The sequence below is a fragment of the Triturus cristatus genome, chromosome 9, assembly GCF_964204655.1.
Source record: "Triturus cristatus chromosome 9, aTriCri1.1, whole genome shotgun sequence".
In the NCBI taxonomy this organism is placed as follows: domain Eukaryota; kingdom Metazoa; phylum Chordata; class Amphibia; order Caudata; family Salamandridae; genus Triturus; species Triturus cristatus.
The window spans coordinates 415,171,034-415,188,627 of NC_140592.1; the positions used below are offsets into that span (position 1 = coordinate 415,171,034).

The window sequence follows — 17,594 nt, forward strand, 5'->3', positions numbered from 1 at the left end:
AGTTTTCTACTTCAAGGCCAGCTACGCTAAAACATGCAGATTCCATTCTCATTTTACGGTGTTTTTATATCGACAGAATGGGATATAATATGTTATTAGCTTATTGCTCAAAAAAATAAATACGAGGCTCAAACCTGAAGAGAACGGAATGAAGGACTCATTCTTCTTGAAAGCTCCGGCTTCATCCAGAAAATGGCCAGGATCAAACTTTCTTGGGTTAGGAAACGATTCAGGGTCATTGAGGACTGTGGTAAGCAAGAGGAACACCGTGGTGTCCTGAAAACAGAAGAGAACAGCATGAACACATACAATACTAAATTGGCAGTGAAACTATCGAGAAAAACCTGGGAAAGAAGCAGGTACTTGCATATGAACCAGCATTAACAAAGCCAATAGGTCTGCTTGCATTTTGAGTCCAGACTAAAACAAAAAATCATTCTGTGCTGAAAAAACAAAAAAGTGATTGCTTTCTAAATATAATGCATCTATGAGAAAAATAAAGTAATTTTTGATGATTCTATATACTTTTAAAATGTAAAATGATACCTCATACATTGTATTGCAAGCAATTCATAGGATGCAGCGTAATAGACAATACCAACAGAATGGGGTGAAAGAGGTAAATACTCCTCTGAGTGGAGCCTAACCACTCTGTGTATATTTTAAAGAGCTGTAAAGAATGGACCATTTTAGTAAATGTGCAGGAAACAAGCAATGTTTTGAAGAGGTTTATTACCATGCTACATGAAAAGGAGCCAGAAAGGCAACAGCCAGCTCCAACAGAAACAGCTTCAAGAGTGAACACATATACATTCTAATGTTCCCAAGCAACAAGGAAAATTCTAAATAGAACATAAGTAATACATTTAATAGAAAAGCTTAAAGAAACAAGCTGCAAATGAAATAACACAACATAACATACTACATTACCTTTCCTTCTTCTTAAAAAAACATACAAAAAAATGTATTCTATGTACCTTGTAGGCTTAACAATCACCCGGGCACTCCTCTTAAGATTATCCTGTAGTGGATCTGTATTGGTAGTGACAACATTTTTGTTGTTAATTGAAAAAGAATGTGAGATATTTTGTCGAACTTTGGCAACTTTGCTCAAGTTCCACCAAAACCCACCGTCTACTTGCACAGTGTTCCCCACAATCTTTATAACCTTGACAGGTCTACCAAATTTACTTTCACCTTAGTTGACATGATACGACTTCCTTATCCTGATCATATCTCCAACCTCCAAAGGAGAAGTTTTGGAACCCTTCTAGGACTCATACCATGGCTTTTGCTTAGACTGTGTGGAAGACATATTCTCTTTAACAATGGACATCAACTTTGAAATATCAGACTCAGACTTTATCCACTTTGACATCCATCCAGGTCTGAAAGATGTATTAGCCTTCCTACCCCTCATTAGCTCGAATCGTGAGACTTTTGTAGAAGAATGAGAAGTGGTTCTATAAAAACAAACCATGCTATTCAAAGCACCACAAAAATCATGGTTGCTAGCTTTTGCCCACATCACACAATCACCAACAACGTGGTTCATCCTCTCTACAAGTCCGTTTTCTTGAGGATGATACAAGGAACTTTTGACATGTCTCACACCTGAAACAGATAAGAAAGATTGAAACTCATTACTGACAAACTGTTTGCCATTGTCCAAAGCCAGGACTTCGGGAAAACCCTCCCTCGACCAAACATCACTCAGAAAGTCAATAACGCTTTTAGTGTTAGGCTCCCTGACTAGCTTAATCTCTGGCCATTTGGAGGCATAGTCCATAAGCACCAAAACATATTTGGACCCACCTGCAAGCATCTCATAAGGCCCCATAATATCCACGTTTTACGCAAGGACCATCAGGACACTCAATAGGTATCAGGGGTGGTACAGAAACTTTGGGGCATGCATCAAAAGTTTTTGCGAGCGCAGGTGGTGCGATTCGCAAAATTCGGCCGTTTGCAATCACGAAATGGCCTTTTGCGATGCATCAAAGTGTTGGGAACGCGCAATTTAGGTAATCGTAATTTTTTGCGCTTTCTAAATTGCGATTGCATTAAAGTAATCGCAATTTGCGATTCCTTAAATGCAATGCAAGAACCACTTTTAAATATCGATTTTGCTATTTGGGGCAGCAAATTACAGAGCAATTAAACTGGTCGGTAATTTGCAAAAACTTTAAAAAATGCACTAAAGCGCATTTTTCAAAGTTTCATGTTGCACAGACACGTGCCCTTGGGGCATGTGTGTGCGCAACATGGGTGCACATCACAATTTCAGGGGTGCGACAGGGTGTCCTTTTGACACCCTTGCACCCTTTAAATTGCATGCGCAATTTGCAGTACCTATTGGCACTCGCAAATTGCGCATGCAATTTCCCATTCATTCCTATGGGCCTGTAGGCCCATAGGAATGAATGGGGAGCCATTCCTTAATTGCGACTCGCAATTTGCGAGTCACAATTAAGGAATGTTCAGGAATCACAATTTATATAGTGATTCCTACATGCATAGGCTTTTGAGAGTCCTTAATTGCGATTGCTTAATAATCGCAATTAAGGATTCGCAAAATCTTACCTTGATGTATGCACCTGTTAAAGAGTTTTGTCTGCTGCACTGCAAACACAACAAGTAGCAACAACATCATCAATTTTTGAATCCATACTGGGCCACCAAAAGGTATCACAAACACAATGTTTGGTGGGAGAAGATCCTAAATGTCCTTCATGGGCCCTTTCAGCAATCCCTCTCATGAAACCATGCGGAGGAATGAGCTTATCACTCCGCAAAAGTAGACCATCTTCCAAGGAAATTTCCCTCTCAACTTTCGAAAATGGCTGTAACATAGGAGATAAAAACTTTTTCTCTGGGCCATCCATTCCTGACAAGGGTACAGACTTCTTGGAGAACATTATCATCATGAAAAGCAGACCTCCACTCATTTTTTGAACAAAACTTTAACTCAGGTATTTCCATGGCTGCAACTAGACAGTCCTCACAATCTTCATCAATAAGATCCGCAAAGGTAAACCGATCATCTTTATCCACTTTGGCAGGGAAACGAGAGAGAAAGTCTGCCCTACCATTACTACCTCCAGAAATGTGTTTGACATTGAACTGGTACTGTAAAACCTTACTGACCATCCTCATTTTCCTAGGAGTACAACATTCACTCATGCTGCTACCCAAGATGTTAATTAAAGGTTTGTGATCCGTTTGTAGAAATACATGTTTTCCCCAAATGTATGGACAAAGCTTTTGAATCTCCCAAGAACAAGCTAAGAGTTCTTTCTCAGTCACTGAATACTGTAACTCGGCAGCCCTTAAAACTCTGGATGCAAACCCAATGGTATTTTCCACTCCATCCTCCACCTGCGTCAAAGTTGCTCCTAAACCCTACTTGGCTGGCATCAACAGTGAGACAGCACGATAGACTGGGGTCAAAGGTTTGAGGACAGCACTCTTTCCCAACAACAACTTAACTTGACTAAAGGCTGCCACACACTCATTGCACCATTCAAATTTAACCCTCTTCGTTAGGAGATTGCTGATAGGACGAACAATAGTAGCATAGTGAGGAATAAATCTCGAATAATATTCACACAAACCTAGTAGGGATTTAACCCCAGTCTTATCTGTAGGTGTAGAGGCATTGGCAATTGCTTCAAGTAGACCAGGTCTGGGACTAACCCCTTATTGAGTGAGAATATGACCCAAGTACTCCACTTCAGTACAACACAACGCCATATTCTTGAAACAATATAAGATGTTAGTGGAGTATGCAACCATGTGAATTGACATTTTTGGCGAAAATTAGAACATCGTCTTGAAACACCAAGACGCCGTCAACTCCTTTAAGAATGTTACTCATCACCCTCTGGAATACCGACGCTGCTGATGCTAAACCAAACGGCATCCATCGATATTGAAAGGTACCCAGAGGTGAAACAAAAGCGGTGAGATGACGGGAATCCGGATGCAGCTCCACCTGGTGGTATGCACTGGCGAGGTCGAACCCCATTAAATCTATTTTATGACCTTCATGTGATACAGGAGAGCGATCAGGAGGACACAATGGTTGGGAACCACTCCATGTCTCTTCGAATAACTTTTGGGTGATCATTGTTATCGTGGCACCAGAGTCAACCAACAATTTGATACACTTGTCTCCCATGGTAATGTCAACAATGGGATCAACACACGACGAAGGATCACCTTGAACTACATCTTGTATGAGAGTGGGATCAACGAAATTAGAATTGCTATTAGTGACAACTGAGACTACTTCCGTGTCTGAAGAGGAATCAGACTCAACAACACATACAACTGGTTTCTTTTGCCCTCTCCTTTTTAAACAAATTTTGTCAAAATGCCCCACCTATTTACAATAGTCGCAGGTAACATTAACTGCAGGGCATCTGGATCCCTTGGAATGAGGAGGATTACCACATCTAAGTCATAAATTCGAACCCATATTAAATGTGGCTTCAGGTTTGATGGACTTGGTAGGAGCATTTCCACTGCCTTTCACTGATTTCTTGTGTGGTTTGACAGAAGAATTAGTGTTAATAGCGTTGACGGAATCTAACACCTTGTCATCCAATTCCTTTAAAGAAACCATAAAAGTTTCTATGCTCTTAGCTAATTTGATAGTATCTCCTCAGGATGGATCACTCATGGTCAATAGTTTTTGCCTAATGTTCTTATCTTTACAGTGACATATGAATTGATCCCCAATGAGTTGGTCTGTAAAATATTTGAATTTGCAATCAGATGCCATCCTGCGCAAAACAGAAATGTAGGAATCAACGTCTTCTGCTTCAGATTACTCCCTTTTAAAAAACGTATGCCTGAGGACCATCAGACTGGGTTGTCTCTGAAATCTAAGCTTACGTTTGAGTACTGTTTCTCTATACTCATCATTTTTTACGCCTTCCTCTTGTGGTAAATCAGGTACGTGTTTGAATATAGACCTACCTTCAAACCCATGAGAATGCTAAAGTAAACATTTCTTTCTATCAGCACTGAATCTGGATGTGGCAATGGCCCCTAGGTAAGTTTCAAAGGCATCATGCCAAACCTCCCACCTAACAGAGGGTTCTACTGGAGTGTCAAGAAACACAGGAGGAGGATTAACAGATTGTAAGGCGCACATGGTGAAAATCCACAGTAATGATTAAGGACAAATTAAACAAAAATAAAGAGCAAAATTAGGATGCTTAAAAAAATGAAAGAACACTACACAGTACTGATGAGACACAATGGATGTCAAGGTGTGCACATCACCGCATAATGAGCACCAGCAAAATCCAAGGAGTTTTCAATTATTTGGCAAAATGACCACTGTACTGATCAGACAAAATAAAAGTTAAGGTGTGCACACCACCGCGTGATGAGCACAAGAAAAATACAAAATGGTTTTAACTGTGAAAGAGTGAAAGTGTGCACATCACCGCGTGATGAGCACCAGCAAAATCCAAGGATTTGTCAGTTATTTAGCAAATGCCCACTGAACTGATGAGACAAAATAAAAATCAAGGTGTGCACATCACCGCGTGATGGGCACAAAGAAAATCGGAAGTGGTTGTAACTGTGAAAGAGTCAAGGTGTGCGCATCACCGTGTGATGAGCACCAAACACAGGTATAACACGTTTGCCAATAAGTGGTTACAATGTAAACCACTAGGTTGATGAAGACGTGAGAATATAAACAAATCTTTATTAAAAAAAAAAATGAGTGCTGCCTTATGTTAATAAAAGTGAGCCCAAACAGTAATGGCCGCTGACGTGATAAGCTATTCCGGTATCACGTGACAGGTGAATATGAAGCGGGACGTCAGTAACGCAAAGATTAAGTCTCCACTGCCGCCAGGAACCATGAAGCTGCGCACGAGGTAATGGATTGTGTAGAGTGCACGCGAGGTACCAGCCAAGATGAAGCCCCTTCTGTCGTACACAGGACAGGAACAATGAAGGTGCGCGTGCAGACACGGCACAAGCCGTGTACTTGTGCGGTCTCAGTGCGTGATGCCAGGAGACTGTAACAATGGAGCTGCGTGAGGAGTCAGAGCGAGGTAGAGGCGCATGAGACCAGCACCAGAGTGGCAGTTAGAAGGACAGCGCAGGTAGTGATAAAAAAACATAAGGACAACAAAAACTCGGTACCTTGGTAGACTAGTAGGTTCTTGAGTATCAGGCAGGTATGCGGCTGATAAGAAGATTAACGGATCTGCTTGGTTCATGATGGCTTGAAGTTGTAGATGCGTAGATAGGCTTAAAACAAGTGCACGCTGGGTAGGTCCATGTAGCCAAGATTGTCGCCAATAAAATGTAGTAAATGCGCAGGAAACAAGCAATGTCTTGAAGAGGTTTATTACCAGACTACATGGAAAGGAGCCAGCAAGGAAACTGCCAGCTCCAACAGAAACAGCTTCAAGAGTGAACACATATACATTCTAATGTTCCCAAACAATGAGGAACATTCTAAATAGCATCAACTTGGGGCTGTCTTTTAGCCCCAAACAAGTGGCACTGCCAATGTTGCATTTGCAAATGTTCTCATTACTTTAACAATTTTTACTTCTATTAATTCCATGTTTCCTCCTTTTTTTTAAACGCTGTAAACCATTCAAAATCCGCATGCAAGGAGATGCAATTTTCTAAGTTTATCATGTTTCAGTGGGCCATCCGAACCTCTTCTCCAAAAACACGTACAAAAGCAAAGTTCATCAAAAAGCAGTTTATTAACACCCAATGCATTTCGGGCCTCTGGGGGCCCTTCGTCAGGGGTAACTGAAAGTGACAATAGGACATATATTAAAAACCTGCAGTGTATTTACACACAATCTGATTCAACTATGCTTATGGTACAAGTTGCACTCCTCTAAAAAGGACACCTTAAAACATCCGTAATGTTATTGGCTCTGTTCTGAGCCAATTGATTCTTTTCATTGATCAGCATACCTTCACTTTTCCCATAAGTGTATTACTCCCAGCCACTTGATCAAGGTCACCCTTCCGATAACTTCATTATCCTAATCGACCCCCATCACGTACTTCCATTTTTATGGTACAGGACCCTCCCGGTATATTATTCACTCGCCTCCAACCTCCCCTTCCTTAACAACCCTCATTCATATCCCTTCATCCCATTTCTTACTCTTTTCCACCCCACTAACTTCCTTCTTACTCAAGTTGTCAATTATCACACTTCGTAAAAATATCTTGCTGCCTAATTTTTCCTCTCCCTTAATGAGACTTTCACAGTCACCCCTCTCATGTTACCAAACAGCCTATCCTATTTTTCTTTCTCGCATACCTGCTGTTAAGTATTCATCCTCCTCATTTCTGCGCCAAAGAGATTTAACTTTACGTTTATCGCCGCCCAAATTTAAACTCAAACAACCTCCCCTCCCCCTTCTACCATGTGACATTTTACTCCTGAATCTATCTTCATCATCAAGCCTGCCTAGAGCACTCTAACTCCCAAAATGCACTCGAACTATGTGCTCAAAACATTACCCTGTTAAGTGTACTGATACATATAATAATCACTTCAACTTTGTTACAAATCCGTACCACAGCCATTTAAATACGAGCGATATAAATTGATAGTGCATTTGTCCAAAACTTTTTTCAGTGTTCATCTGACTTCCAGAACATAATAATAAGCATGCTTGATGAACTATGTTGTTCCGCCCTGCATGGGAAAAGAAATAACGATTTTTACAATGTTCTTTTTGATAACTCATTCTTTTATGTGGGTGCTGACCCGGTAGGGCAAAAACCATTGACAACATCATGAAGAAATGGGTTGCACACCTCGTGTTAAACCGATATTCTTTGTGTATTAAATGTCCAAATCCACTTTATGCGTGCTTAACACTGGTGACGTGCCTCGCCCAAACGCTCGTGTGAACTAAACAACATCAACTTGGGGCTGTCTTTTAGCCCCAAACCAGTGGCACTGCCAATGTTGCATTTGCAAATGTTCTCATCACTTTAACAATTTTTACTTCTATTAATTCCATGTTTCCTCCTTTTTTTTAAAAGCTGTAAACCATTCAAAATCCGCATGCAAGGAGATGCAATTTTCTAAGTTTCTCATGTTTCAGTGGGCCATCTGAACCTCTTCTCCAAAAACACGTACAAAAGCGAAGTTCATCAAAAAGCAGTTTATTAACACCCAATGCATTTCGGGCCTCTGGGGGCCCTTCGTCAGGGGTAACTGAAAGTGACAATAGGACATATATTAAAAACCTGCAGTGTATTTACACACAATCTGATTCAACTATGCTTATGGTACTGAGTTGCACTCCTCTAAAAAGGACACCTTAAAACATCCGTAATGTTATTGGCTCTGTTCTGAACCAACTGATTCTTTTCATTGATCAGCATACCTTCACTTTTCCCATAAGTGTATTACTCCCAGCCACTTGATCAAGGTCACCCTTCCGATAACTTCATTACCCTAATCGACCCCCATCACGTACTTCCATTTTTATGGTGCAGGACCCTCCCGGTATATTATTCACTCGTCTCCAACCTCCCCTTCCTTAACAACCCTCATTCATATCCCTTCATCCCATTTCTTACTCTTTTCCACCCCGCTGACTTCCTTCTTACTCAAGTTGTCAATTATCACACTTCGTAAAAATATCTTGCTGCCTAATTTTTCCTCTCCCTTAATGAGACTTTCACAGTCACCCCTCTCACGTTACCAAACAGCCTATCCTATTTTTCTTTCTCGAGTACCTGCTGTTAAGTATTCATCCTCCTCATTCCTGCGCCAAAGAGATTTAACTTTACGTTTATCGCCGCCCAAATTTAAACTGGTGGGGGAGGGGAGGTTGTTTGAGTTTAAATTTGGGCGGCGATAAACGTAAAGTTAAATCTCTTTGGTGCAGGAATGAGGAGGATGAATACTTAACAGCAGGTACGCGAGAAAGAAAAATAGGATAGGCTGTTTGGTAACGTGAGAGGGGTGACTGTGAAAGTCTCATTAAGGGAGAGGAAAAATTAGGCAGCAAGATATTTTTACGAAGTGTGATAATTGACAACTTGAGTAAGAAGGAAGTCAGCGGGGTGGAAAAGAGTAAGAAATGGGATGAAGGGATATGAATGAGGGTTGTTAAGGAAGGGGAGGTTGGAGACGAGTGAATAATATACCGGGAGGGTCCTGCACCATAAAAATGGAAGTACGTTATGGGGGTCGATTAGGATAATGAAGTTATCGGAACGGTGACCTTGATCAAGTGGCTGGGAGTAATACACTTATGGGAAAAGTGAAGGTATGCTGATCAATGAAAAGAATCAGTTGGTTCAGAACAGAGCCAATTACGTTACGGATGTTTTAAGGTGTCCTTTTTAGAGGAGTGCAACTTGTACCATAAGCATAGTTGAATGAGATTGTGTGTAAATACACTGCAGGTTTTTAATATATGTCCTATTGTCACTTTCAGTTACCCCTGACGAAGGGCCCCCAGTGGCCCGAAATGCATTGGGTGTTAATAAACTGCTTTTTGATGAACTTCGCTTTTGTACGTGTTTTTGGAGAAGAGGTTCGGATGGCCCACTGAAACACGAGAAACTTAGAAAATTGCATCTCCTTGCATGCGGATTTTGAATGGTTTACAGCGTTTAAAAAAAAGGAGGAAACAGGGAATTAATAGAAGTAAAAATTGTTAAAGTAATGAGAACATTTGCAAATGCAACATTGGCAGTGCCACTGGTTTGGGGCTAAAAGACAGCCCCAAGTTGATGTTGTTTAGTTCACACGTGCGTTTGGGCGAGGCACGTCACCAGTGTTAAGCACGCATAAAGTGGATTTGGACATTTAATACACAAAGAACATCGGTTTAACACGAGGTGTGCAACCCATTTCTTCATGATGTTGAACATTCTAAATAGAACATATGTAATACATTTAATAGAAAAGCTTAAAGAAACAAGATGCAAATGAGATAACACAACATAAAATACTACAGCCATGACGACAGCTTCACTGTGAGGATAGATCGCGGCAGGTGGCCCCATTAGCAAAGCTTAACCCCATATGAGAGCCTACGTGGTCTAAGAAAAAGAAATACAAGCCAAACAACTTCAAATACTGTGTTATGTGATCAATATAAAGGAAGAACTGGCAATCCAATGAGGTCTCTATAATCCACTCACATTGCTTTTTAACTCAGTTCATGTAGGTGGGACAACTTAATAGAAAATTATTCCACCAGTGGCGTAGCTACCAGAGGTGCAGCCAGCACAATGCACCAGGGCCCCAGGTGGGAGGTGGGAGGGAGGGGACCAAACTACAACAGCACATTGAGCACGGAGAGCTCACCTAAATAATCATGACTTTAAATGTTGTTTTTATATTGTCACATTTGCTGTGCGTGCAAAGACAAAGGTCAAATGTCAGTCTCGTCTTCTGACAAATTACTAATTATTTTAACATGGAGACTGGCGTTTCTCTGGCTTACTGCAAAGTGTGCAGATATTGTAAAGGGAATAATGTGAAACTCTTGCTGGTGTGAAGGAAAGGCTATAAAATATTGTTTTCTTCTAACACACAACAACATGTAAATAGCTGTAAATGAACTGCACCAATATTTTAAAATAAATATACAGGAAGGTACAAATTAAGTGTTTTTTTCCAATTCCAAAGTGTGATGGTGGAAACAAAGGTTTACTAAAGTCAAAAGAAATCAACACACTTTACTTGGTGATGCACAAATGACAAATATTCACTGACGTACATTTTCACTTGTGCTATATAGTTTCATCATTAAAATTGTCTGTGCTAAAGTAGTGCTCCTTTCAATGGAAAATGAGCTGTCTGTAAACTACAGTGGCTATCACACCATGCTTTAATAACATGTTTGTGACAGTGTGCTCCTAAATGCAACATCAGCTTCATACTACACCTGTACCATTCTCCCGGTGAATTGATGTAGCTCATTTGCGACACTTGTTCTTTGTGTGATGCTTGTTCTTTGTGTGATGCTTGGAGATCCTTATACATTCAGTGATGTAACATTGAGGTGTTGGACCTGGACATTTTTGCAGGGTTATCCCTAAACCTTTTACCTTCCTCCTGTATGTTTCTGATACTCTTTTTATTGGCTTTATGACTCTGGGCACCTTAGCACTGCTAACCAGTGCTAAACTGCATATGCTCTCTCCCTAAAATGTAATGGTAAATTGTTTTCTACATGATTGGCATATTTAATTTACTGGCAGGTCCCTAGTACAGTGCACCCTGTGTGCCCAGGGCCTGTAAATAAAATGCTATTAGTGGGCCTGCAGCACTGATTGTGCCATCCATATGAGTAGCCTGCAAACATGTCCCAGATCTGTCACTGCAGTGTCAGTGTCAGTGTATGCATTTTAAACTGCCATGTTGACCTGGCAACTGCACCAAATTGCCAGGACCAAGCCTTCCCTTTTATTACATGTAAGGCACCCCTAAAGTAGGCCCAAGATAGCCCCATGGGCAGGGTGAAGTGTATTTAAAAGTTAGGACATGTACTGTTGTGCTTTACATGCCCTGGTAGTGATATACTGCTAATTTCATTTTTCATTACAGCAAGGCCTATCTCTCCCATATGTTAGTATTGCAGCTGCCTTATACTATTTTACAAGGGTATCTGCCAAGTGGGAACTGGTAAAAAATTAGAGTTTAGTGTATTAGGACAATTTACAAATACATATTTTAGTGAAGTTAGTTTCTAAATTGCAGGTCTGAAAAAAACACTTTTATAAAGTTGGATTTTTCTTACTTTACCCATTCCGTGCCTCTGCCTGCCTCCAAATACACATTCGGGTCTGGATGACAGTTGAGCTGTTTGTACATTCACTCTAGACAGTAACACAAAGGGAGCAGTGGTGTGCCCTGCATATCCAAATGACCCATCACCAGGTTGATGGATCTTCCTGAGCTAGAGTGGTAGAAGGAGGTGATACTGACACCTGAAAAGGGCTGTGCCTGTCCTCACACAAATAAGTCTCCACCCCCTGTAGTGTGTCTGGAGCCAGGGCAAGGAAAGGCAGGGTCTGGTGCACTACAAAGACTTTTCTTTGAAGTTTGCCTACTTCAAAGGCTGAAACGGGTATAAGTACTGGACTGGAGACACTAAATACTCAGAAGAAGAGCGGGATAGCTGTCAGGCGGGCTAGACACTTAGCTGTTTGCTTTGTTGTGTTGGCCTGCTGCTTCGCTGCTTCTATCCTGGACGTGAAAGGACTGGACTTTGCTTTCTACATCCTGCTTCAAGTTTCTCCAAGGGCTTGAGTTGAGCTTGCCTCCTGTTAGGAAGTCTCATGGCTGTCAAAGATTTTACCTGCCAGTACCTGGCTCTTCTGTTGAGAGTCCTGACTTGCCAAGTGATGCCAAATCCAGTTCCTGGGCCCTTGTGAGTGAATTCTTGTGATTTCAAGGAGAAAATCCTCGCATCGACTCCCATTCCTTTACGATGCATCACTGCAAAATTCAATGCATCACCGCTGCCAGTGCTGAAGCGTGGTCCCCGCTTGATCCAAGGAGAGGTTTCTGTGTTTATTTCTGGTAATTCCCTGCTCTCCTCTCCCTTTACCCAGAACCTCAGGGACCCTCTTCAGTTTTTTGAGACCCCGCTTGACCCAACAACAGCAGCTTACAAAGCAGACTCCAGCTTTCTGTCGCAGCATGTCAGAAAAAATGCAGCTGCATGAGTTTACCGCATCACCGAAGTCTGTGATGCACTGCTCCGACTCGTATGCAGCTTTGTCGCCGTGGAATCGAAGCAGCGTGCATGGATTTTCGACACATTGTCCCTGGTTGCCGATTTCTTCATTGACATCGCAGAACAGTAAGTAACCAACACATCGTGTCCACAAACAACACATTACCTCCCCTGCAATAGTAAAGAACCGACGTATCACCTCCTCTGCCTAGCAGTAAGGAACCGACGCCTCACCTACGCTGTATCAGTAAGGAACTGACACACCAACTGCATATTGGACGCTTCACCTCCCCTGCACCTCGCATCGTCCTTGATTTTTGATGCATCTAAGGTACTCATTATCAGTGAAAATGCTCTCCCACCCTCGCACCTCCACCATTAAGTGAGGTCTCCCCCGAGTCCCCGCACTCTCGAGTGTTGGTGTTCGAGGCCCTCCTCCACCCGCAGGTTTACCTGCGTCTCATCCCTGGTGGTCCAGTGGACCTTTGAGTCCTTTCTGTCGCTCCGCTTTCCGCTCCCACTCATTTTTACCCTCTTTTTTAATCTCTTCTCTGCTTTGCTGCACTTTTCTGCTTTTTTCCACTTTTATTTCCTTTTATTCTTTTATTCCTCCTTATTCTCCTTATTCCTTCTTTCCCGTTCCCGCCTGTTTTCCCCGCCGCTGCTGCCCCCGTGGCCCCTCCTTCACCAGCACGACCGGCCCAATCCAGCTCCCCTCCCCTCTCCTGCCTCGCAGCTGTCCAGCCCTCCCCAACCCCTACTTATTGGCGTCTGCGTGCACACCTACAGCACCGCCAGGAACACGGACCCAGCACAACCCGACCACAAGAACACTCCTGAGGCGAAGACCCTGCAATGCATCCTCCTTAACGTCAGATCACTCCACAAACACGCCACCGAAATCTGGGACCTCCTCGACAGCACCGCCCCGGACCTAGCATTCCTCACCGAAACCTGGACCAACACCACCTCTGGACCGGACATTGCCATCGCCATTCCCCAAGGATACAAGATCTCCAGGAAAGACCGCCCCACCCACCCGGGAGGAGGAATCATCATCATCCACAAATCCACCCTCTGCCTGAGCACACTCCCCGCGAGACCACGAACCTGATGGAACACCTTCACTTCAAGATACCGGCCAGCCCTACCACTACCCTTTGAGGAACCCTCATCTACCGTCCCCCTGGACCCCGCAGACCATTCGCCAACTCCATCACGGACATCATCTCCCCGCATGCCATCTTATCCACAAACTACACCCTGCTGGGAGACTTCCACTTCCACCTTGACAACCAACTGGACCCCAACACCACATCCCTCCTGGACAACCTCCACAACATTGGACTCCGCCAGATCGTGACCAAACTCACACTCAGCAGGCCACACCCTCGACAACAGGAAACTCCATCACTTTCAGCCACACCACCGAACTCCTGTGGACAGACCACCGATGCATCCATTTCACCTTCAGAACACCCACCATCCACAGACACCAGCACCTGCTCCCTCGAAGAAACAGGAATAAAATCATCGACGACCAGCTCACCTCCTCACTCAGAAACTCTACCCCAACCATCGCCTGAAGACGACGACCCGAACACCACATCCCGAACTCTGCACAGATGGATCTCCGACAGCGCCAACACCATAGCCCCCTCAAGAAAAATAACAATCACGCCAAGAAAGCCAAATGATTTACCACAGAACTTTGAGAGTCCAGACGCAAGTGCCGCCGCCTTGAAAAGACCTGGAGGAACTCCAAATCCACAGAGGCCCACAACGACTGCAGAGCCGCCACCAACGCCCACCACCAACTCATAAAAAAAACGAGAAAAAAAGCAATTGAAAGCAGAATCTCCACACACGCGCGCAACAGCAAAGAACTCTTCAGCATCATCAAGGATTTTGCCCAACCCACCAGCGAGTCTACTGACATTCCTCCCTCACAAGACCTCTGCAACAAACTCAGCACCTTCTTCCACCTCAAAATCAAGTACATTTACAACAACTTCGATGAAGACAACCAACACACTGAACCATCACCAGCCACCCCAACACCCTGAAGCCAACGACTGATAACTGGACAGCCCTCACCACCGAAGACACACTAAAGACAATGAAGTCAATCCACTCCGGGGCCCCCATGGACCCCTGCCCTACCACATCTGCAACAGAGCCGCCGACACCATCGCACCCATGCTCCGCCACACCATCAACCGCTCCCTGACAAACGCCTCGTTTCCCGACGACTGGAAACACGCCGGGATCAACCCCCTCCTGAAGAAGCCCTAGGCGGACCCCACCGACCTCGAGAACTACAGACCCATCTCCCTGCCCCTGTTCCAAGCGAAAGTCATTGAAAAAGCCAGCAACAGCCAACTTGCCACCTTCATCGAAGAGCACAACATCCACGACTCCTCCCAATCCGGCTTCAGAAAAAACCAAAGCACAGAAACGACCCTCCTCGCCTCAACAGACGACATCCGCTCCCAACTGGACAGAGAAGAAACAGTAGCCCTCATCAACCTCGACCTCTCAGGGGCGTTCAACAGTCTCTCACTGCACCCTAATACACAGACTCCACGACGCAGGGATCCAGGACAAGGCCCTCAATTGGAACCACTCCTTCCTCCCTGGCAGAATGCAGCAGGTCAGACTACCCACTTTCCTCTCTGACCCTACACCTACCACCTGCGGAGTCCTCCAGGGGTTCTCCCTCAGCCCCACGCTCTTAAACATCTACATGGCTCCGCTCGCCCCCATCGTCAGAACCTATGGACTCAACATTGTGTTGTACGTAGATGACACCCAACACATCCTTTCCTTATCCAACGAACCCAACACCGTCAGACACAACTTTCAAGAATTAGAACAAACAGGGTTTGGACTCTTAATCAGCAAGGCAGAGCCTCAATATGAACGATAAACAACAAGATGCCAATACTGATTTTTCTTTTATACCTTATTTTCAATACGTCACAACGAGACAAAACAAAGTGACAAATAAAGTTTTTTTCTTTTTTCAATTAATGAATAAATCAATATTTATTTAAGCAACCAAATCAATTCATATCCTATTAAAAAATCCTAGTAATCCTTTTACATATCACATAGCTCCCATATTTCATTTTTACACAATTCTCTCATACTACCACTCATACGTTGAACACCTTTCTTAATTCAATTCACACTCAATCTTCACACATGACCACATTTAAACTAACAGCCACAATACCCCTTCATTCATACAAACCCTCATCACATACTACAAAAACGGATTTTATACATCACGACAATTTGGAAAAATATTACTTGAGAACAACAAGACCTAAAGTGAAAACATTTCAAATAAATTTTCCACAACTCCAAAGTATTTCACACTTAAAACACTCAAAAGGTCCGAAATCCAACCGGTCGACGCATTTCGAACACCCCAATTTAATTATTGGTGTTCTCCTCAGGACCGACAAGGCTTAGCTTATTTCAAGTTAATAGATCAGCCGATCTATTTCTCTGTAGAATGATTAGCACTTTTATTTATGCTGTTTCTTTTAAATTCTTCTACGACATTCTTAGAGCCCTTCCTTCAATAGTGCAAAAGTTCTCGCTTTAACGTCTACTCTAGAGTGGTTTGAACTGTAAATGAACTCTTCGCGGTTCCGTTCTTGCTACTTCCCACAACTTTCAAGAAGGCATGGAAGCCGTTGCCAAATGGATGAAAAGCAGCCGCCTACAACTCAACACCGACAAAACAGAAGTACTCATCTTGGGCCCAAACCCCGATGCCTGGAATGACACCTGGTGGCCCCCCACCCTCAAAAGCCCACCCACCCCCACGGACAACGCACGCACGCAACCTTGGAATCATCCTGGACTTTGAGCTCAAAATGGACCGCCAGATCAACTACGTTGCATTCTCCTGCTTCCACAACCTCCACCTCCTACATAAAACCTTCAAATCGATCCCCCTCGAGCACAGAAAGACCATCACTCACGCCCTCGTCAGACTCGACTACGGCAACGCACTCTACACCGGAATAAACAAAAACCTCACCCGCCAGCTACAAAACATCCAGAACGCCGCCGCAAGACTGGTCCTCAACCTGCCAAGACATTGCCACATCTCCCAGCACCTGCACACACTCCACTCGCTCCCCATCAAGGCTAGAATCACCTTCAAGATTCTCACCCATGCACACAAGGCACTCCATGACACTGGACCAGCATATCTGAACAGCCAACTCAAATTCCACACACCCCAAAGGACCCTACGATCAGCCCAGCTTTCCTACGCCATGGTCCCCCGCACCAGAAAGACCAGATCGGGAGGCCGCTCCTTCTCCTTCCTTGCAGCCACAACCTGGAACGCCGTCCCGCTCCACCTCAGACAGACATCGCTCCCAATCCTTGCGAGAAACCTCAAAACCTGGCTCTTTGACAGACCCCCCTCCTTGATGGTCTGGAACCTGCACCTCCCTCCTCCCCCAGCGCCTTGAGACCCTCACAGGTGAGTAGTCGCGCTTTAACAAACATTTGATTGATTGATTGTCCTAAACAAGTGCATCTATGGATTTCTATGGACTAAACTTACTTAACCTTTTTAAAATGATATTTTGACTTGTGTATGTTGGATTTTTTAAATCGGTTTGGTCCTGTTTTATTCAGACAAATATTAGCTATTTTTCTAAACTGATGTGGACTCCTGTTGTAGTGTTTTCACTGTATGTGAGTTCAAATTCTTTATACATTGCCTCTAAGATTAGTCTGACTGCCTGTACCAAGCTACCAAGTGGGTGAGCAGGGGTTATCTTAGCTGTATGACTCCCTAACCCGGACAAAAGTTAGGATCCCTACTTGGACAGGGTG

General features: G+C 43.6%; 1 protein-coding gene across 1 annotated transcript in view; it reads right to left on the minus strand.

Annotated features, from left to right (window-relative positions):
* The window catches only part of LOC146798068 (cytochrome P450 2G1-like), a 592,985-nt gene that overhangs the window by 10,667 nt on the left and 564,724 nt on the right, over nt 1-17,594 (minus strand). Inside the window, exon 8 of the mRNA XM_085625289.1 lies at nt 135-276. Within this exon, the coding sequence (XP_085481415.1) occupies nt 135-276 (142 nt within the window). The remainder of the gene's footprint in view (nt 1-134; nt 277-17,594) is intronic.